Source organism: Athene noctua, chromosome 18 (genome assembly GCF_965140245.1).
Source record: "Athene noctua chromosome 18, bAthNoc1.hap1.1, whole genome shotgun sequence".
In the NCBI taxonomy this organism is placed as follows: Eukaryota; Metazoa; Chordata; class Aves; order Strigiformes; family Strigidae; genus Athene; species Athene noctua.
The window spans coordinates 1,237,853-1,261,246 of record NC_134054.1 but is presented as its reverse complement, the minus strand read 5'-3'; the positions used below and the strand labels follow the sequence as shown (position 1 = coordinate 1,261,246).

The window sequence follows — 23,394 nt, the reverse complement described above, 5'->3', positions numbered from 1 at the left end:
CCTCTGCACCCCCCTGATCTACTGTGATCCCCATAGCTGCCACACCAAAAAGGAGGCCACCAAGGATGAAGGATTTCTGGCTGCGCAGGATGCACTGAGGTTCTCAGAGGGCTTCAGCACAGCTGACATCTGGTTTTAAAGCCCAGACTCTTGTTCACTCTGGAGCGTCGATAGTGATGCAGCTGTATGGCCGGGCTGTTCTGAGAGCACCAACGCGACCTGCACACCTTGGCTTACCCACAGGAGGACGGGATGACCTTCACAGACGACAGCACTCCCACCCTCAAATTTCTATCAACTCATTGTATGCAAGTTAGGGACTAAGTTCCTTGTATTCCTACAAATGTCTTATACTCAAAAGTTTGTTGCATGCAAAAGGAAACAAACTTTTATGCAAAGTCATTAATTTATTGTTAGTTTCATTAACATCTTAAAAGTTGAATCAAAATAATAGTTTTAGTCCAGTTACAATGACACTACTAGTTTGTGTTACATGGAATTAAAATCAATGCTGACAGACCTCCTTGTAGCTACTCACCTCTCCTGGGGGCTCTGCTCACCTTTCGCTACCTCTCCAGGGCTTTCAGCCTGGAGGAGAAGGGTGCGGGGTGCCATGGCATATGTCAGCATCCTCCATCTTTGCCAGGAGAAGCAAAGATATTGATGATGGTTTTTTCCTCCTTAACCTGCAATCGGCTGTAGGAAACCAGGGTAATTTTAACCCCTTTGCTAACATGCTCATTCTTCCTTGGTATATAACTCCACATTACCTCTGAATTCCCTGTACTTTGTGAGATTTATGTATGTCAGAGGCTTGTTCTTTGTTCAAGACTGGTTTTATCCGACCCCTCCCACATTACATTCCTTTGATGACCACTGACCACTGATGAAGTGCTTATAGCCCTGGGGTCTCTGGCATCATCCTGTGCCTGTTCCTTCAGGCCCCTGGTGTCATCCAGTACCTGTAGTCCTCTGCAGAGCGTTTTACTGTAGAGCCATAGGTAGTTATTTACACACAGAACTACTTCCTATTACCAGCTATTAGCTACAAAATACATACAAAACAATGTGTTACATCACACAATTGTAGGAAAGCTAAAGCGAAACAAGTAATGATCATCTTGTCATTAAATAATTGCTGTTACATCTAAACAAGCTAAATCTCAGGCAAGCTAAGACTAGGTCTGACAGTCCTGAGACCCCTTTTGCTAGTTTTAACAGAAGGCTGTGGCCTCATACAAGCAGCAGCACCGCATTTAGTGGGCTTCAAAGCTACAAAAGCATGAGACCTCAGGAGAGGCCACGGAGCAGCTCCTGCATTGCTCGTCTGGTAAGAAAACATGTTATCCAGGGACACTCTGAGCCTCTCCCATCCGAGCAGGCCCCCCTTCCCGGTGCCAACCTCAGACAGCACCATGCAAAGAAGCGGCTCTGGTCCCCTTGCTGGAAATGCCCCTACATTCAGACCACACATTGGTGGCAGTGATCCCGTCTGAAAGGTGGCTTCAGCTGCACTGACTTCTCTGCAGGAAGCAGGAGCTGACTGGGTTTCAAGGTGTTTGCTCCCAGCCTCTTGAAATTAGGGTCAGATTCAAATGTCTTCAAGAAATCACTGTGATGTGGAACCCCAGGATCTGAATCTTTCTTTCCTCCTTCCTTGCTTGCTTCCCTTGTGCCTTTCCAGCTCAAATAAGAGAGTGAAAGAGAAAGAAGCACAGGATTTTGGTGCAGGGAACCAGAGGAATGGGGTGGTCTGCATTATGGAGAAGGCTGAGCTACAACTTCCCATCATGCACCCATCACTGTTTTCTCCAAGTTTTGGTATTTTTCCTCTTAAAGCATCTTCCGATGGACAGGGTGTGCTTGATGGCATGGAGCAGCACTCCTAGGTCATGTTTCTGTGAGCACTGAGGTTTCAGTGTGTCCCCTGTGTCAGTGGTTGTGAGGTGGTCCCAAACTGAATGGCTCATGAGCCAGTTCTGCAAAGCCTGGTGGGCCTCATAATGAAGCTCTTTCTTCTCATCTTCTCAGAAACCTGCAACAGGCTTTCAGGACAAATCACTTGTAATCAGTCCATCACGAAGCTGTCAGTGTGCTACAGCAGATGCATCCTCAGTCTGTTCTGAATCTGGGTGAGAAACCTGCTTTCTTTGGAAGGTCAGGCAGGATCTCCCCCTCTTCTCAATCTGTCTGAATATAATCTGGATTGCTGCAGCATTGGCTGGCTCCTTCTCTATCCAATAAGGTGCACTCCTGTCTGGCCAAGGGAGAGAGCTGCCTCCATGGTCAGCCACTGAAGGAAACTTTCTTCCCAGAGGCATAGACAGAATTGAGGCATCTGATTTTTTGCTGCCCCTCATTTTCTTCTTGTCTTTCTATCTGAGATGGCTGATTTATGTCAAGCATGGACCAAATTCGGGAAAAGAAGGGACAGAGCAGAAATGGTCTAGGCAGGACAACGGGACATGACTGCCAATGAGCCAGAGCAGGTGTCTGGCGTCTAACGAGACATTAAGGTCGCACGAAGTACCTCCTCTGATGGCTTTGGTGTAGCTCTGAGGTCTGCACCCACACAAGCCCAAGCATGGACACCCACACGGATACCACAGTTTTTACATACAACCTTGCAGGCAAGCACATGTTCTCCAGTGTGAGTAGATGGCCTTTCTGCACACACCAAACCCTTTCAGTCTTCCCACTTTCTGAGCCTGCATGTGCTTTTGCGACTGTTCCACAGCTACACCTGCAGCGCAACATCTCTGCACCCAGCTCTTCTGATGCACCTGAACAGAGATTTGTTGTTTGGAGATGCTGTTTTCTTCTGACAGGAGGGCCTGCCCAGCCCTTCCGTCTGGGATTCATGCAAAGATAATGGCTTCTAGCCACAAACTGTCTGGCAGACACCCCACAGTCCAGCCAGGCAGCCTGCTCTGCTATTTTATTCCCAATAAAACAATGGCACTGTGTATCTCCAGAAGAGGGAGTTTGTGCTTCATCCTGTTCCCCAAGTGTTTGCACAGCTTTAAACATAATGGAAATATTCAAGAGATGCTTTATTTTCTTATTCATCAGAGCAGCCACCCCTTCTTTCCCTGGACCCTTAGCATGTCCAAAGCAGTGACCACGCTTGTGGTTTGTATCAGGAGTCAAAGTGAAAATGGAGCTTTTTTTCTAAGCAGCACCTATGGGATTAGCCCAGGCCTGAACACATCTATACTTACCTGGCCACCCCACATCCCAAGAGGCTGGGATGAAGGCTAGGGGAAGGAAGCCAAGCAGAAGATTAGTGGAAATACAGACCACACAACTCAAAGTGTTCCTGACTAGAATAGGTGGTGGTGCATATCTGCATTCATACTGCTTGGCTCCAGGCAGGGACATGTTTGAACTCATCCAAATCTCAAAGCTGGTCTTGGAGTTCCACAGACACATAATAATCATAACAGAGCACAGTATGCTTTTTTGGGTGCTATATAATACTTGGTGAAGATCTGAGAAGCATCTCAGCCATGCAAGTGGACATAAAGGTGTGAGGAATTAGTGTGAGGTGCCAGCCTGGCCCACCAGGCACAAAGAGAGCTGTCAATGGCTCAAAGTGCACCTGGAGCCTGGCTCAAACATCTGCTCCTCGGCCTTGGCACCAAGTACAGAAACCAGGGCAGCCTCAGAGCCCATGTGGTGGCACAAAGGGAGAAGCCAGATTTGACCTTATGGACCTGGTCATGAAGCCGATAGGGCTGCCAGCCCCAGGGCTGGAGAAAGCCATCATATGTCACTCAAGCAAGGAATGCTGGAATCATCCAAGGGCTCAGAGGAGGAGTAACAGTGGCACTGCACAGGCGTGGCTCCTGTCTGAGACACCAGCAGCATCTGTACCGCCTTCAGCAGTGACACAATGACAACGGGGTCCTCAACAAAGGCAGGGAAGTCCAAATGGGCAAGGAAGAATCCACAGGAGGAAAAACTGAGCCTGAGTTCAACAAGACGCAACTGAAAGGAACTGAAACGTCTGCAAATACAGTCCCTTCTGCATGCCACAGCCACAGGGGAAGAGACAAGAGGTATCCTTTCCCTCCTGTGGAACATGGGAACACCCAGTGCAGGGATGTGCCGGTGGACTTGCATCCAGCTCCCAGCTTCTTTCATCAACTTGAGCTTCCTGAAGATCAAATCTCAGGAAGCAAAGGTAGGTTGTGGTGCAAAAGGAACAGAATCCCAGAGCAGCTCCAATTCATGGAAAAAGGAGCTGTAAGGTGAGGAGCTGGGTCCTCCAGCAGCTGCCCAGCTGGTGTGTGGCCAGATTTTGTCTTCTGCTGGGAGACCACTAAAGCAGGGATCTTGGACGCTGGCTGAAGAGGACAGCAGGTGGTCCAAAAATGTCCAAAGCATTGTGCTGGCAACAAGAACCTTCCAGAAAAAGGCTTGTTGTGGTGAAAACACTGAATATGTGCAAACGGACAGACTTCAACTACCGTGAACCCTTCACACTGTGTATCAGGATGCAGCAAGACTTTCTTCAGCTCCATTACCTGCTTTCCCTTCATTGACAAAACTGTCACACTCCAAGTGAAGAGATACCGCAAGAGCCAATCCCAGGTTACTCCACTGGTTTGTACGTACCTCTGGTTGTGAGCTGTGCTATGAGCAGTGATCCCTGCCAGTATGCCTTGGCTCTCCCCTCACAGAGCTGGCATGCCTGGGGCAGGCCCATCAAACCAGTCTGAGTGCTACAGGCCGTCATGGCCGGTCCCTCTCCCCCAACACCATCTCCTTTCCCAGTGCTGCTGCTGGGGTCCAGTTCTGCCCGCTTGCCTGGACAGCCTCCAAGCCCTCTGTGGCTTCCAGGCAGGACAGACACTTACCCCAGCACCAGGAGGTTTGGCAGGAGGGAACTGCCCAGGACTTGGTACTCTCAGATCATCTGGGCTTTGCAGAAAGAAAGGAAGTCTGTAAGGCTGTGAGCACCAGCTGCCCTTTCCCCAGACTGTGGGCACAGCCATCTGCCCTCCCCGCAGGGACAAGGCATCCTAAGCCAGCAGAACACCCCTGTGCAGCAAACCGGGCTCACCTGAGAGACACCCCAACAGCACAGAGAGCTCAGAGGTCTTCCAGAGAAAGAAAATATACACAGGTCTCCTTACACCTTTTTTTTTTTTTTCTCTTCCATCTGGAGGAAAGGCCTGGAAGTCAGGTATTTCAACAGCTTTTAATGAATCTTGCCATTCACGTCAGACCTTACAAAATGAAAATAACAAGGTCACAGTCGCATCCTAGTTTTATTACAACTGACCTGCAGGCAAAAGGATAGAACTATTACATAAACACTCTGATCCATGTATAATATCTTAAATAGAAGAGGAAGTCAAACCAGGATACTGGATAAAATATTCTGAAGCTCTTTGAAGCAGTTATGTTCCTGAGCTCCATTTTACAGACAATAAGGCAACATCCCTGCACATCAGCTTTTTGATAATTTTTATACATTTTTCTATGGTACAAGAGAAAAAAAACAGAGTTCACAATGTACAGTTCTTACACTATTTTCACAGCTTCTGAACACTATACACCTTTTTTTTTTTCTTTTTTAATAAAGATACATTGTAATAAATGGTGCACCCTTAAGTTTATAATAATCTATGCTTAATACACTAAACCTGTCCTTCTGTACAGCCACCCATGGCACAGTACCTCAACCCTGACTTTGTCACCGGCAGCTCAAAGCTTCACATTTCCATTTCCCATCCGTCAAAAGTAAACTGGTCGTGCTGCCAGAGGTGAGGCCCAGACAGGGTGGGCACCCGAGAGCAGTGCCCGGCCATTGCGGAGAGCAGTGCAAGGCAGTCGTTCGTGTTACTGATTTTGGGAGGATCCATCTCAGTGTTACCTCCCTGAGAGGTTTTTTGGGCTCCCTGTCAGTGGGAAGATGTCAATCTGATTTTAAGGTCTGAAAGGTGGGGGCAGAAGCAGAGCACTTCTGCGCGCACCCATCGTCACTGGGTCTGTGTCTCTCCAGCGCCCCGCAGCCAACACGACGCGAGACCCAGCGTGCCTGAGGTCCCGTTACGGGTGGCTGAAGGCTGGTGAGATGAATCACAGCTGTGGGGGTTTGCCAAGCCTGAGGAAAGCTGAGTTTTCTGAAGCTACAGGGCTGGGGGGAGAATTACCACTTTAGATCTGCTACATATCCTGTTCGGCATCCTTCCACATGACTAATCAGAACTGTTGGGACTGACTAGTTACTTCAGACACCTCTGCTTTGTCCACTTGGGGATGACTTTAGAGACTGCCTCACCTGATGAGCAGCACTGGAGGAACACAGTGCAGGCGGGGCAGGAGCACGGCACCTCCTGGCCTGGCCGGGCACACTGTGCCCCAAGGGATGGCATCGGTGTCAGTCTCGGCGGGACCAGCCCCGAGGGCCAACGGGAGATGCTGCTGCCAGCCTGCCGCAAGGGTGTCACCTCTGCGCCTGCAGAAAGCGTTGCCAGGCGCTCACAGAGCACGGCCTCAGCTCTCCTTCCCCAACCGAGCAGCTGGGGCAGGGATGTGCTGGTCTCCAGTGCTCCCACATCAGCCCAGTTGCACTTGCTAGCGTTGGTTTGACACGGGAAGCCCTTCCTTGGGAATCCTGCCAGTACCGCTGCCTTTTCACTCCCATCACAGCTCTGGCCCTCTGCGTCTTGTTTTCAGTTTTGTCACAGAGCTTTGACAGTAGGTTGCTCTAACACTGATAAAGTTCTACCAAGTGCCTAAACTAGACAACTCAAAATGGAAGTCGGAGACCCTGCAGTCTCCATTTCATCCCTGATACGCTACTAAATGCCTGAAAACTGCAATGTTTTGAACAAAAAAAATGTTTCCAGGAAAAATTAATCTTCGAAAAATACGCCAATTTTTTAAAAAAATTACTAACGCCCTCTTTTCCTCAGCAACGGGCCAGACAATGACAGCTTGCCTGGCCTTGCTGGGTCAGCTAAAAGCCCACAAGGCATTAGGCGCTCCCTCATCTCCACCTCATCTCTACCTGCACCACACAGTCAGTGAGGTTCGCTCTAAGGTGCAGGAACAGGAGCTACAGAGGGTCACATAAGAGGTTAAATACACCCAGAAGGTGGCAAACAAAGTCTCCAGCATGCTAAGCAGAGCAACACTGGCAGCGGTGGGGCAGAGGGAACAGCGCCAGCATCCTGCTCGCAGCGCTGAGGTTTGGTCTTGTGAGGGGCACAGGGCTGTGAGGCGGCAGCGCTGCTGGGCTGGTCTCAGGGTCAGTGAAAGGCACTAGCATCAGGGCTGGGGACAGTGAAGAACATGAGAAATATTGGCTAGAAATCACAGACATTCGTTTGTGGCTCATTAAAACAGCTGTAGACTTTGTGAGTGGCACTTGTCGAAGTCAAAGCAAAGCCAGCTGGTGGTGAGCACTGTGCAGCTATAAATCAGGTCACAAGCAGGTTAAATTCAATTGAGTAGTTTAATAATTCTTCAGGTCAAAGGTCTTATCTTACCAGGAAACAATTTACAGGACACCTAGTTAAGAGTGGCTGGCTTGGTAAAAGGAGAAAGAATACATTATGTCCCATCTCTGAATAGTTTAATGTTAGCCTCTTTCAACGCAACATATTTTTGGTAAAGACATATTCACTATATTTAACATGATCTCTCTTTAACAGGAAGTTCAGCTGAGCACGCTGTCCCCAGAAAGTACACTGCGACTGTAAAGCAACAGAATTTCATAGCAGTAATCTATTGCACTTTGTGAAGAATAAAATTCTCCTTTGCCTTTCTAGCTCCAGAAGGCAAAGCATCTCGTTGGTTAAGCAAGTTCTTCTCCCTCCAGGCAAAGTCTCTTTAATGTTCAGACAGACAACGCCTAACTTTTGTTTGTTTGCTTTTTATTATTACTTGAAACAACAATTGGAAGAGTTTGAGAGAAAAATCTTTCCAGTAGCTGCTGAGAAGTCTCCAAGTTTTGAGTCTAGAAATGAATTTTAGGTGCTATCCAATCACGGTCAACAAATAAATGTACTTATTTCCACATTTCATGAATATGTCCACAAAAGAGCAAGATGAGGTCTCTCTTTGACCAACACTAACACTGTGTGATCAGGTATTACAGGGATGCACTTTATATGTGACAACAGTATACAGACAGGATGGAAATAACACCAATATTATTGCACATGGTGTCTGGGCGAGCATTAAAAACACTGCAATATGTGATGAAAATTCTTTACAGCTTGTTTTCTCTCAGCCCTTTTTCTAGAGTTTGATGTAGCAGCAATATCAATCGACGTACATTGGAGAGCTGGGAGTTGCTGGCATTTGATCCAGGATTTTACAAACATAGCATGCAACATCCACTGTGCGTTCCTCATACATCAGGATGAAAGGATGTTTCTGGAATCAGATAAAAAAAACCAAGTTACGTTTGCTCTTCTGACACATGCTGGCTACCCCAGAAAAAAGCTCAGTGTATGGATTTGCCTGACGCAGGAACACAGGGCTTGGCGGTGGCTGTAGGACAGCAGGACACACAGCCTGGTCCGTAGTTGCTATACAGGGAATCAGTAACTTAAACACACAGTGTGGAGGTGGGGCAGGACTCCAGGATGTCAGGAACTGCTGGGCAGGAGGCAGGGAGGGCACAGTATTAGCAGTACCTGGCTCCTTTGTGAATGGACCTGTACTGAAATACTTTCAAGAGAGGCTCTATCATCAGCCGTCTCAGCAGTGAGGATACAGGAGTAACAGGGAGACATGGCTTCTGGAGGTCAAACACGAGATCAGGACCCAAACCCCGTTCTGAACCCTGTCGCTCTGCTCTGCCCAGGAGGCCGTACTGGCCAGACCCACCTCAAAGCAGCTGGAAAGTAACATCACAGTGATCCTCTCGGCCAGGACACCAGATAAACTCTTTTTGTATCACACCACCGCCATCAGGGACCCAGGGCATGGTTTCACACATCCCCTGAAGAGGTGGCTTCCAGATGCCCAGAGCTCCCTGAAGGTGCATGGGTGCTACGTGTGACTTAGCCAACCATCTCATCCTTTTGGGCCCCCCATCACGGAGAGACTCTGCCAGTGTCTTACTCCAGAGCTGTGCTCTTTTAGGTCTCACTTTTGACTGAGCACTCCCAACCTCGCTGTGTGACCTGTGTGTTGGAGCAGTAACACGTGACAGTGCTGGCCAGCAACCCCACAGGGCCCCTGCACGGAACCAGCACCTCAAGCAAAGGCTTCATTCACAGGACACACCCAGCACGCTCCTGCCCAAGCCTGCCCGCTTCAGGGACTGCTGATCCGCTGCAGCTGGGCGTCTCCCCCACACTGGGTTTGTGCACAGACACTATCTCAGCCATGGCCATGACCACAGGCCAGGGGCAGCGGCGTGGAGGTCGTGCTCCTCCTCAGGCTGTGGAGCTGAACACCCTGCCTCGATGGCCTGAGAAGACAAGGAGGGACCTTGGACTTGTGACCCAGCCCTGCTGTGTGACCAGCGGAGCTGTGAGGCCAGCGCAGGCAGCCACGCTTTGCACTCACCAGAAGCTCTTTATACTTTGGCCTTTTGGACTCGTCCTTTGTAAGGCTAAAGAAAGCAAAAAGAGAATTAGGAGAAGGTGAGAGTGGGGAAATTGTCAGAGACATCAAATGCAAATTTTTTCCACACACAGTGTTGAATCCACTGCTGTCACAGTGGGACTCATAAGCTTTTCTCTACTGGAAAAAACATCCTTGTGCTGTGAGTGACCACAGAGACTCTCCCTCCCTCCCCACAGGGGTGAACAGCAAGTGTGGCCACCAACAAACCTGCTGGGGATGGAGCCCAAGGGAGATGCTGGCAGAATGCCATCCCCACTGCTGCCCCCACCGTACAGAAATGGCTGGAACTGCAGCACCAGCTTCGGGCAGCAGCACCAGCCCGTCCCCCAGCATCGGGCAGCGGGGCTCAGAGGCAGAGAGGAGCCAGTGCCACCTGCCAGGGCACCACCCACCCCCTCCGCACGCGTGGGCAGGGGCCGGGCTGCAGCAGATGGACAAACCACCCTGTGGGGACCGGTCTGGGCTCCCAGGCCCTTCCGGCTCATCCCCAGCACTGGCGGCACATCTGACGCTGAGCAGGCCACCAGTGCTGGGGAGGAACAGGAAAGGCGACGTGGCTGCCCAGGGGCAGCTGGGGGACAGCGGGCCGGCTGGAAAGCGTCGCGTCCCGTCTGTCCCCCCCGGGCTCCGCTGGCCCCAGGACCACCCGCTGGCCGCCCAGCTCCAGTGCTGTGCAGGGGGACCGCAAGTGACAGCAAAGGCCACCAAAATCCCCCCTGCAGCAGGGGGACATGGCAGTGGGGTGCAGGAGAGGGGCTGGGGACCAGAGGCAGAAGGGCTGTGGGACAGGGCTGGGCAGCACCAGCAGCCCCTGCCCTGGGAACCAGAGTTGCACCACTGGGAAGACAAAGGGCAGATGCAGTGTCTTAGACAAACCAGGGGAGTTGTCGAATTCCCAACAGCTGCATTTCCATCCCCATGGGCTCTGGCTGGACCTTTTTCGAGGTCCAGCACTACTCCAGTGTGGCCTCAAATTACTCAGAGCAGCAGAGGGTAATTAATGCTGCAGGCCCGGTGCTGCTCTGTCCTGTGACCTGCCTGCAGAGCTGCGCAGAGGCAGAGAGGGCAGGAAATCCTGGGCTGCTGCACAAACATCCTCGCTTCAGGCTTTTGCTACCCAACAACAATTCATTTCCTGACCTCAGCGAGTCCGGGAGCTGGAAAATGCTCCTCGCAACAGCTTTAAGGCAGCTAGTCAGAACTTCAGCTTGCTGACCAAGTTTTGCTTTGAAATTTCCAGGCACGCTTTCATAAAGCAGTCCTAGAAATCTTTCATTTCTTTTCCAGCTTGACACAAAGCTGCATGTCTGGAGTGGGGGTTTACAGCTTCTTCGCAGGAAGGTCTGATCTCCTCAGTCCAGAGCTCAGGAGCACAGGGCTGCCTCTGCCAGCACCAGGCCCCCGAAAGCCAGACACAGAGGTTGAATACTCTGAGAGTTCTGGAGCAGAAACCTGAATTGCTGTAAGCAGTTACAAGAGGAATGTGATTTCAGATAAGCATCTAACACAGGGAGGTAGACTGAAGGGGAAAATGTTCCACCCAGGCATTCACAGCACTGTTGGAATCCAAGGGAAATTGAAAAAAAAAAACCAAAAAAAATCCCAGAAAGTTTTTAACATTATTGAAAGTATCCTTTCCTCACTGATCTATCACAGCAAGCAGGCAACAACACTGCAGGACTCTGAAACATTTTTCCTGAGCCTTGAATGCACAAAAATAGAAGATTCACATCTGTGGGGTTATAAAACCCAGGAGATTTATGCCATCACTTAAAAGAACAGCCCTTTGGAGACTCACCTGCCTGCTTAGTAACACCATTACTGTTTACACTTAACTAAAGGTTATTAAGAGAAATATTTATTACAGTGTTGCTATGAAGACATCATAAATATTCCAGGCAGAATTCAGATTATTTACAAAATGAGATTAAACAAAAAACAGAATTAGACTGAAAACTGTCCTGTGCACTGTGCATTGGGCTGTTCCAGAGCAGCAGGCCCTGGATGGGGTGAATGGGCTGGAAATATGAACTGACCCAGTCTTACCCATGGGCCAAAGATCCTGCTGTTCAGCAGAGGTGCCACGTAGACTCTTTGTTGGGTGATCTGGAGCCAAGCTCACAACTGCTTAGAAGGCAGGAGAGCATGCTCCTGGCTTTGCAAACTCTGTAATGATATGGCATCTCTACAGAGAACTGTGTGGGAAATAAACTGTTGGCATCTCTACAGAGAACTCTGTGGGAAATAAACTGTACATGTACTGCTCATACTGTACATGGGGAAAGCAACTCTGACTTTCTAACCAAATACTACACTGTTTCTGACTGAAAAATGGAAACTTCCTTTGAGCAGCAAACCGTTCCAATGCTCTATTTCCTGCAGCCCAAAGACAATAACCAGGCCCTCCTTACAGCCAGCTGGAAAGTGGAACCTGGCCTCCATAAAAATTCTAATTCCAAAAGAAAGTAAAATTCAAATGCAAAAAACATCTTCAGCAGATGGAAAAACCCTGAAACAGAACCTCTTGAAAGTTAAAATTGTCTAGAGTTGAGTCCTACTGTGTGGCAGAGCTCTGAGCCTGTCACCCCTGTGCTGGGGATGTCCATCACCAGGGCAGAAGGTCCCAGAAGACAAACACAGGTCACACCGATGGATCTCCTGTGTGCTTCAGTATTAGGTTAACAAAATTATGTTGACCACCTTTGACATTTTGATAGAAAAATGCTTCATCAGAAAATGTGTAATCTGCCCTTGACCTAAGCAGGACCACACACACGTGGCAGGCAGAGTGACTGCCACAAGCCTCTCCTGCGCCAACACTGCACACTCTCCATCCAAGGCTGAGTGTACTGAAGAGGCCTTGCCCTACAGAAAACCATCTCTAGCCTTGATCTTGACATGTGATTGACACGAGACATGAAGCCAACAACCAAGTCAGCCACCTGCCACAGTCCTGAGAGTCACTGCGCTGAGCAGAGCTGGGCCACAAGGCTCCCGGACTTGCCAGACAAAAGGCAGGGCCAGTACAGATCCTCTGCTCAACCACAAGACCATACTGCCAGGTGTCTCAGGCTTCTGCCTGCAGAAGGGAAAGAAGAGGTTTGTCCCAAGGTTGTGTCACACCAAGGAACAGGATCAACAAGTCAGGCCCTTACCTGGTCATGCAAACCTCCTGCCACGGATGTTATCCTGCCCCCCCTGAGCAGACTCCTAGAGGTTTTCTCCTCATCCCTTCCCTGACGAGCAGTTTCCAAAGGTGAGCCTTTCAGCCCCCACCCAGACAAGTCTCCCATTCCCTCCAAACCAGGGTCCTCACCCTCCCATTGGTGCAGGAAGGGAAACTAAGCTAGCAAGTGCTTGACATGTGACCATTGCCAAGTATGTAGCAATGACAAAACAAGTCAACTTCAGGTGCTTTTAGCAGGAAACACTTACCACAAGTTAACGAAGTTGATGAAACTTGGGGAGAACTCCCTTTCCTCTGAGTTACTCAGCTGCGGTGGGTCTCCTTTTACTACTTGTGTCAACTGGTCAAACACACTGTTCCATTTGGGGTAGGGGAATCGCCCTGTGGCCAGCTCATACTGCAGAGAGACAGCAGCAGCACCAGGCAGGTTACATAAGGTAAGTTCAATCAGGGTAAGAAAATGTCTGCAAGGACCCTGAACCCCCTAAAAGGAAGACTAAGATGAGATTCTTCATCCCACTCCCTATATGAAGCTCAGCTGAGAAAAGAGGAGGGAAAGTTTTACCCAGTATTAAGTTCTGCTGCCTACATTAGAAGCACCTCCAGATTTAACCTGGCTATGCCATGCTTTCCTGTTGACAACATCCTCTTCTCCACTGACTATAAAATGAACCAATGCTCTTACTAAGGTGTTCAAAAGTAGGAGAGTAAAATCCTCCATTCCCTTTCCTAGCATCCTAACAGCCACAAGAGAAAATGGATAATGAAAATTACACAATCGTAGGATATGTCACGTTGTAAGGATCATTGAGTCCAGTGCCCTGCTCCTCGCAGGACACTGAAAATGAGCATTTTAGAACCCCAGTGGAGAAGACAGAAGCTACTGGTTCATACTTATTGCTTCTGCTTCCTCTTCTACTTAACCTCCTCGAGAAGTGAAGATGTTTTCAATTTATCAGTGTGTGCACCCAGCAGTGCTGTGGTTAAGCCAGAGAGGAATCAGCAACCAGGACCCAGGATTAACTGAAGTCTTCTGCACAGCCCAAGTACACTGGATGCCAGGGATGCGAGAGGCTTATTTACACAGGTTAGATGCTCTGTAGTGCACCATCACACTCACCATCCCTTCTCATCTGAGATTTTGAAGACAAAACTCATTTATGATCCAACACCTCTTCCCTGTTCACACGTTCTTCTCTGCATAACATAGTGGCAGCTAAATGTATGCTCAGGGGTTCAGGAGAGCCATCTGCCTCGAAGGGATTTCTATTGTTTCTGAGCCAGGAGGTTCACACTGCAATCACAACACGCAGCAGAGCTGGACTTTGCTTCAAGCATGTGTGTGACACCAACCATCGCACTGCAAAGCCACCAAGGCTACCCACCAGGGAAGTGCCACGCAGCAGAGGGTTTAAACCCCACTCACTCACCAATGTAATCCCCAAGCTCCAGACATCTGAGCGGACGTCATAGCCTTGCCTGGATGCGCTGGGATCTATCCTTTCAGGCTGAAACAGAGAGAAGGACCGGTCAAACACTGTGCGGGAAGGTATGAGAGCATCTGCAAACTTAGAAAAAAACTCTAAGCTCGTCCCACCAGGCCGAGCTTGGTGCAGCTCTTGAGGCAAACTCGTTGCTAGGGCAGACACCCAACCCCAGCAGAGAAACATCTTAAGGAATCAAACACTGATTTTGTGGAGGTATAGCATACAAGGCGATCTGTAATGGCAATTCAGCACAGCCCAATTCTTTTTTTATTTTTCCCTTCTGTACAAGCAGCTTGAATAATTGTTACTGTCTATTTAGTTTTGTTTAACTTCGGGAAGTCTTTAACACGAAGTCTTACTTTCTCTGTTTTTACAGCGAAGTTGTCCCTAGGGTATCATAAGAACTGGAATAAACATCTTCTTATCCACCAGCCTGGGAAACTGATGTTTAGCAGCATCTATCTGAACTTTTATTCCCAACTGTCTGCTGGTTGCTAAACCTCAGGAGGCATTAAAAACAATGCCTTTTAAGAACAGCTCTTCTCTACGAGGTTTTGGGCATCCCTTGAAGGCAACTATGATGTTACAAAATCTTCAGACATCCAAAAAGTTTTCCATAGAGAACAGTATCAAGCCAGACATAGGTGATTTGCACCTAAGAGCGAGTTATACAGAGAGGTGAGCCAGCACTAAACATCTTCATGCTCTGCATGTCATCTTTATGAGAAATTTCAATTCTGTCTTCTTTTGTTAAAAATGCAATCATTAAAATGTCAAAAGAAACAGGGTCTCATGCAGTTTTGACTACAACAATAATAGAGACCTGAACAGCAATAAAATACTAAATTATCAGGTGCAGGAAATACTGTGAAAGCCCTGGATGCTTTGTGAGCTACATTTTAATACAGTTTCATGGCAGATGCCGGCTGAAGAGTGACACACAATGAACACAGTCCCTTAGTGCAACCTCAACCCTCAAGTGGACCACACATGAGAAGACTACCACGCTCCTACAATCCCTCCCAGCCCCTCATGGCACTGCTGGTTGCTCTGCCATGCTGCTGGCTCTCCTCTTTACAGGCGGCTGCCCCAGCTGTGACTGCTTCCAAACCTATCCCATTCCCTCAGTCACCAAGATCTTCTCCAGCAAGGAAACTTGCCCAGGCCACCACTCACACACAGCCACATAGAGAAGGTAAAAGTTTCCATCAAGTTTCACTGGTTCTACATGGGGCTTTTCCTACAATGGTCACGTGTCCACTGCTCCTCAGTACGTAGCATATTGCTTTCCCAGAGCCACTGATGTGTTTTATCACCCTTACTTGTAGTTACAGTATCTGCTCTGAAACAGGCTGGCTTCAAAGGCCAGACCCTGAACACGCTGCCTTTTCCACCCTCCTAGGTCTGTCCTTTGTTTTCTTATCCTTCAGTTATGGCTTCCATTAATCTTAAACTCAGATATTAGTTATTCCTCTCATGACTTGGATAGACTTTTCAATAATTCTGGTGGAAGAACATGCAAAATAATAAAATTACTAAAATTCAACTCTCTTAAACCTACCATGCTCATCTTGTATCACATTTATATTGCAGGTAAACCTGTGCTTCTAACTGCCCATAGCTCAGCATCTTGCCTTTGCATGGATGAGTTCAGTCTTTCATCACTGAGTATACCATATCAACTGACTACCAATTAGCTGATAAGGAATTAATAGCAAATATAAGCATCTATTTCTTTAAATGTGGAGAACAAAAACATGACAATTCATCCACGATTTTGTAGCTGAGACAATGGGAAAAGTATGTGAAAACAGCAAGAGAGATGAAGATTTGAAGGGAAAATGTGTATTCCCAGTCCCTTCTACTTGCTTATTTGAGGGGAGGTTTGATAAGCATTGACCATCCAGGATGTGGATGCTCTTAGATGTCTCCAGATTACTGGGCATTTCAGTAAGAAGCAAAATGTCTCAAGAAGCAGCTTGTGGGTGAGCACTGGCTCACACTCAGGCTCAGAAAGGACAAGAGGAGCTCAGACTTAGAAATCGAAGCTGTTCTCTGCTCAGAAGTAATACATGGAATAACATCACCTAATGAATGCAAAAAAAGTCAAAATGCTCTCAGTGATACATTTCTGTGGACGGTCCAAAATATAAATGAGACAGCAAACAGAAAATACCAGCAGCAGAAAAGTGGACAGAATAGAGCATCAACAATGGACCAGATGGCAGGCACCTCCTCTGTGCCCTCGTACAAAAGGTTACAGGCTGAAAAGAAGTTTCCAGGGACTTTCATCAGTCACGCTCATGAGTGATGCTGCGTGTACCCTGCCCTGTCTCAATGCCATGGGCAGCATGATGGACCTGCCCGTCTCCAAAAGCCTTGTCTGCCTACAGGCCCCACACAGCCCCTCCAGCACTCGGGCCCCAGAAGAGCCAGACTTGATCAGCCCAGCAGCACACCCAGTACCACGCTACTGTGACTGCAGCCCTGCCTCCAGTCCTGCCTCCCCTCTGTGCATCCTCTTGCCAGTCGCTGGTGGCTGCTCCTGCCTGCTTGGTTCCAGCAGGCAGAGAAGGTGTGAAGCACATCAAGCTATTATCCCTTCCCTGTCCCTCAGGCACAACAGCACAGTGGCCAGAAGGTCAAGGGAGGTAAATCTCCCCCTCTGCTCTGCTCAGACCCCACCTGCAGCACCGCATCCAGCTCTGGGGTCCCCAGCACAACACAGACATGGACCTGTTAGAGTGGGTCCAGAAGAGGGACACCAAAATGATCTGCGGGCTGGAACATCTCTTCTGGGAGGACAGGGTGAGAGAGTTGGGGTTCTTCAGCCTGGAGAAGATGGCAAGACCTTGTTGCAGCCTTTCAGTATTTAAAGGGGGCTTATAAGAAAGATAAAGATTTTTTTATCAGGGCCTGTAGTGACAGGACAAGGGGCAATAGTTTTAAACTGAAAGAGAGTAGATCTAGATTGAACATAAGACTGATACTGATTACAGTGAGGGTGGTAAGACATTGGAACAGGTTGCCCAGAGAAGTTGTGGATGCCCAACCACTGGAATTGATTAAAGTCATGTTGGATGGCACTTTGAACGACCTGATCTAGTGAGTAGCAGCAGGGGCTGGACTAGATGATCTTTAAAGGTCCCTTCCAACCCAAGCCATTCTGAGGTTCTACAGTTCTACGATTCTATCTGTGCTGCAGGCTGCTGTGGCCCCTGCCTCACAGCAAGGCAGCTCTCCAGGGGCATGGCTGCTATCCAGGCCAGGCCACAGGTGTTTTGGCAGTAGAGGATGGATTCCACAGCTGGCACATACCTTCCCACCATGAATATCAGTCACTTCACAGGAACAAAGACCACCCTTTGACAAGAGCCTGTCTCTTTAGACCCCCACACACCACCGTGGGACATGGTGACACATGCTGACACATGCCCATGTGACAGATGCTGGTGTGCAGCAACGGTGGTAACAGCCCAGCCCTACACACTGCTGGGGACACATCAGGACATCTGGAGGCTGCCACCAGGCACCAGCCAGCACAGGGCCACACGAAATTATGGAGATGGTGGCATTGCCAGAGCTGGGACTCCCACAGTGCAGATCCAGAGGAATGTGGCACAGCAGAGTGAAGCAGTTCAGAGATTGCAGGAGGAGGACTCACTTTCCATGCAGTGAATTACAGGACAGCGTGGAGAGTAGGTATTTTGGGCAGGGCATGAAATAGTAGAAGGCTGTGTGTTACAGGGACTGGTGAGGTAGGTGGCACTGGTGAGACAGAGCTCCTCATCCAAATCACCCACGCAGGGGCAGCCTGCAACCACAACTGAGCAGAGCACAGACAGAGCCTTGGCCCTAGACCATGGTGGCACAGTTAAAGGGAAAGCAGGATGGACTAAAATAAATCCCGTCTAAATACAGAGCAGAAAGAATCCTGGGAATTTTCCACATAGATGACATGGGAGCAATTATGACCAATGAAGGAAGAGTCAGTGTGTCACACCCTGGGGACTCAGAACAAGGGCTGCAGACAAAGCCTGGCTCATACCAGGTGTCCTTGTAACACCAAGCACAAGCAAGTAAAAGAAATGGCCAAGATGGAAACCCACCACTGGATGTGCTGACAGTGTGAAGAGGCAGGGTGTGAACACATCAAAGGAGGGTGCAGGCTGCCATGGGGCTTCTCCTATTTCGTTGTCCAGCTAAGCACCAGCACCTTGACTGAAAAATGAGCAGGAGTGGGCAGCACTGATCCTCCCCCTCCTCCAAACCCCTGGCTAAGCAAACACGCACAATTTGGGGTATGACACAAGGACAGATGCACATGTGAGTCCCAGTAGTTTTCAGCTGTTTCATGTTGCTAAAGAGCAAAGTAGCATTTCTGGAAAAAAACAATTCTTGAAACTGAGATCTGGGTTTTCCCTGGTTATATAATCAGGGAATTTTATCCCACATGTATTGCTAATTCAAAATTGCCTATACGGCATTAAAATGTACATAAACTCCTTATTTGCTACTTAGGCCAATGCATCCCTGAACTAAAAGAAAATAAAAGGTTACCGGGAGCAAAGAATGACCACAAAGAGCTAAACTTTTCCAAAACAAAAAGCAGAACAAAATCTAAATGATACAAACTCTCCCTCTGCTCCAAGCACAGGAACAGACAGATGAAAGGTAGAAGCTGCCAGCCTCCGTCGGAGACTATCTTCTCACACTAAAAAAAAAATGTGAAATGAAGTCTGGGGACCTCCCTGGCTTTGGCTGGTGGTAGGAGCAAGGTAACACACTGCACATCTGGAAGCAAGGCTCTGTGGGCTGGAGCTGCAGCATCATCTGCAGCAAATCCAGCTGCAAACCACCTGGTGAGCTACAAACTGGGACAGCCAGAGTTAACAGACCTTCACTGCTGGGACATGAACTGGGTACGAGTCTTGCACACAAGAGCCACAGCTCCCTAGCAGGCTGTTCTGCTGCTGTGTTCACCAAAATACGAGGTGTGTTTGTGTAGGGACGCTCAAGATGAAAAGCTGCCTCCTCCGCAGTGGTGCCCCGTAACCACAACCCTCTTGGGATGGCAGTGCCCTGTGAGGGGCTCAGCAAGTGTTCGCAGAGAGAAGCGACTCATCTCTCAGAACCAGCTCCAAACTGGAGGCACAGCAAGGAGGGAAAACGTGTCTCTGAACAGCTGCCTGCAGGGTTGAGCAACAGCAATAGAAACCATCTTTAGACCATAAATTAACTAGTTTGGGAAATTCTGCTGCTGCTCAGTAAAGGAAAATGTTGTCACTCACTTTTCGTACTCCTGTATTGCTACGGTGAAAAGCAAGTTGTCTTTCAGGGCTCTCCCCTGCACAGGCCTCTCCCACACCCAACCAGAGCGTGGAGTGATGGCCAGTGTTAGAGCCACAGCATGGCCCAGGCCAGGATCTAAGTGAGAGGCACAAAGCAGGGCAGGTGAGGAGACACTAACTCCCTGGGCTCTTGGACCCACTTCTCCTGTCTCCTCCTCCACAGCGCCAGGATGCTGCGTGCAGCTCCCTTTCACCTGTTCACTGAGACCTCCAAACGTTTTATTCCCGTGAATCCCTTCCCTGACTTCTCTACAGGGCTGGGCTGGCAGTTCAATCCCTGTAAGGCTGCGGAAGAGCCTGACCACTCACAACCCTGGGAGGTGCTCAGCACCAGCCCTGTGGACATGACCAACATCTCCCAGAAAAGGCAGTCCTGCTCTGTGAAGTGACTGTCCTCAGGAGGACCTGCTGTGCTGTAAACCTTGGTGCCCAAGATGCAGCACTACAGAAGGTGCTGGAGCTTCAAACAGATGTGAACATCCACCCTCTCCTCTTGGCCAGTGTTACTGCTCCGCTCTGTGGGAAGTTTTGGACGGTCTCCCTTAGGTAACACCAGTCTCCCTCTAGTGACACCAAATTCTTCTACTGGCTGCTAAAGAGGTGACGTGTCTAATTTCATGTGGATCTTGATTTTTATGTGCAGTGAAGCCTAATAATCTTTCTGGATCCCCTCCTGGGCACGTAGGAGCTTATAGAAGGTGACCTCAGTGCTGCAAAAGCCTCGCTCTAAGAGCACCGATGTGAGTCATTCACATGAGGCATCACAGTCACACTGTGGTGGGTAAAGTCTTTTCTAAGGTTATGCCCCTCCTCTCGAGTGGTAGGTGACTGATGAAAAACCTATTAACCCTTTGTTTTCTCCGGGCCTGTATCTCAACACCCATTGCTACGGGAGTCGTGCAGCATCCCATGCAGCAGCCTACCCTAGCTGCAGGAGGAGACACAGCTCCTCGGCCAGATGTTACATGGCAGAGCAAGGGCCACGCTGCATGATGCGTGGAAGAGCAGAAGGGAAGTGGAAAACATGAGTTGGTCTGTCTTTGCTGGCTAGGTGGACCTGCTGCTTCCCCCTGCTCCTCAGTCTACTACCTCTAGGACAGCAGCAATAACACTGCCTCTGTGTGCATCATTACTACACCTACGTAGGAGAAGTAGTACTATTAAGAAATACTTCAGCCAGAATATTCATCTCTGCTTGGACTTTTGGGTTCAGACATTCACAGAATCATCTAGGTTGGAAAGGACCTTGGAGATCGTCTAGTCCAACCGTTCTCCTAGCACAGTTCCCACCTACAGCATATCCTCGAGCTCCAAATCGACCCTACTCTTGAACACCCCCAGGGATGGGGACTCCACCCCCTCCCTGGGCAGCCCATTCCAATGCCCAACAACCCCTTCTGTAAAGAAATGCTTCCTAATATCTAGTCTGAACTTTTCCTGGTGCAACTTGAGGCCATTCCCTCTTGTCCTGTCGCTTTCTACTAGGCTAAAGAGGCTCAAACCCAGCTCTCTGCAGCTTCCTTTCAGGGAGCTGTAGAGGGTGACAAGGTCTCCCCTCAGCCTCCTCTTCTCCAGACTAAACAACCCCAGTTCCCTCAGCTGCTCCTCACAGGACATGTGTTCCAGACCCTGCACCAGCTTTGCAGCCCTTCTCTGGACACGTTCGAGTAACTCTGTGTCCTTTCTGTAGTGAGGGGCCCAAAACTGAACACAGTAATCAAGGTGCGGTCTCACCAGCGCCAAGTACAGGGGCAAGATCACTGCCCTGTCCCTGCTGGCCACACTAATCCTGATACAAGCCAGGATGCCATTGGCCTTCTTGACCACCTGGGCACACTGCTGGCTCATATTCAGCTGGCTGTCAATCAACACCCCCAGGTCCCTCTCTGACTGGCAGCTCTCCAGCCACTCCTCCCCAAGCCTGTAGCGCTGCTGGGGGTTGTTGTGGCCCAAGGGCAGCCCCCGGCATTTGGCCTTATTGAAACACCCCCAGTTGGGCTCAGCCCATGGCTCCAGCCTGCCCAGGTCTCTCTGCAGAGCCTCCCTACCCTCGAGCAGATCAACGCTCCCACCCAACTGGGTGTCGTCTGCAAACTGACTGAGGGTGCACTGGATCCCCTCATCCAGATCATCAATAAAGATGTTAAACAGGAGTGGCCCCAACACCCAGCGCTGGGGGCACCACTCGTGACCGGCCGCCAGCTGGATTTAACTCCATTCACCACAACTCTCTGGGCCTGGCCATCCAGACCATTTTTTACCCAGTGAAGTGTGCGATTGTCCAAACCTTGAGCAGCCATTTTTGCCAGGAGAATGCTGTGGGAAACGCTGTCAAAAGCCTTGCTAAAGTCAAGATAAATTACATCCACAGCCTATCCCTCTTCCAATAAGCAGGTCGCTCTGTCATAGAAGGAGATCAGGTTTGTCAGGCAGGACCTGCCTTTCCTAAACCCATGCTGACTGGGCCTGAGCATCTGATTGTCCCCCATGTGTTGCATGATGGTGTTTAGGATGAGCTGCTCCATCAGCTTCCCGGGCACTGAAGTCAAGCTGACAGGCCTGTAATTTCCCAAATCATCCTTCCGACCCTTCTTATACATGGGCCTCACATTGGCCAATTTCCAATCAGTCAGGCCCTCCCCAGTCAGCCAGGACTACTGGGAAATGATAGAAACTGGCCTGGCGAGCACTCCAGCCAGCTCCTTCAGCACCCTCGGGTGTATCCCATCTGGTCCCATAGACTTGTGTATGTCTGTGTGATGCAGCAGGTCACTGACTGTCTCCTGGTCGTTCCCCCAGTCCCTGTATTCTGGCTGTGGAGGCTGGATTTCATCAGTACAACTAACCTTGTTATTAAAGACTGAGGCAAAGAAGTCATTAAGCACCTCAGCCTTCTCCTCATCACTTGTTACCATGTTTCCTCCTGCGTCTGGCAGGGGATGGAGACTCTCCCTGGACTTTCTTTTGCTACTGACATACTTATAGAAACTTTTCTTGTTATCCTTGATTGCAGAGGCCAAATTAATTTCCAGCTGGTCTTTAGCCCTTCTGATTTCCACCCTGCATAGCCTCACAGCCTCTCTGTAATCACTGTGTGTGGCTAGCCCCTTCTTCCCAAGGCTGTAAACTCTCCTTTTCTCCCTGAGTTGCAGCCAAAGATCCCTGTTCAGCCAGGGTGGTCTTCTCTGTTGCCAGCTTCTCTTACAGCACCTGGGGCCGCCTGCTCCTGAGCCATTAACATTCCTTCTTAAAGAGCGCCCAGCCTTCCTGGACCCCTGTACCCTTCAGGAGAGTCTCCCAAGGGATCCTTTCAAGCAGGTGCCTAAACAAGACAAAGTCAGCCCTTCTGAAGTCCAGGATGTCAGTCCTGCTTAGCTCTCTCCTGACCTCTCTAAGAATAGAGAACTCTATTATTTCATGATTGCTGTGCCCTAGTCAGCCTCCAACCTCCACGTCGTCCACCAGCCCTTCTCTGTTCACAAAGAGGAGATCCAGCAGGGCACCTTCTCTGGTCAGTTTACTCACCAGCTGTGTCAGGAAGTTGTCTCCCACACATTCTAGGAATCTCCGGGACTGGTCTCGTTCTGCCGTGTTGTCTTTCCAGCAGATGTCTGGGAAGTTCAAGTCACCCACAAGAACAAGGGCAAGCGATTGTGAGATTTCACCTAAGTGCCTATAAAATATCTCGTCCATCTCTCTGTCCTGGGTGGGTGGGCTATAGTAGACTGCTACTACAACATCTGCCCTGTTGGCCTTCCCCCTGATTCTA

At 49.4% G+C, this 23,394-nt stretch overlaps 1 protein-coding gene across 2 annotated transcripts in view; it reads right to left on the bottom strand.

Annotated features, from left to right (window-relative positions):
* Positions 1-7,457: 7,457 nt before the first annotated feature.
* Positions 7,458-23,394, bottom strand: part of MAP2K4 (mitogen-activated protein kinase kinase 4) — a 109,007-nt gene continuing 93,070 nt past the window's right edge. For both annotated transcript variants that reach the window (XM_074921973.1, XM_074921974.1), the window contains 4 exons: positions 14,218-14,295; positions 13,036-13,184; positions 9,541-9,586; positions 7,458-8,397 (listed from right to left, as the gene is read on the bottom strand). In XM_074921973.1, the coding sequence (XP_074778074.1) occupies positions 8,284-8,397; positions 9,541-9,586; positions 13,036-13,184; positions 14,218-14,295 (387 nt within the window). In that variant the 3' untranslated portion in view covers positions 7,458-8,283. The remainder of the gene's footprint in view (positions 8,398-9,540; positions 9,587-13,035; positions 13,185-14,217; positions 14,296-23,394) is intronic.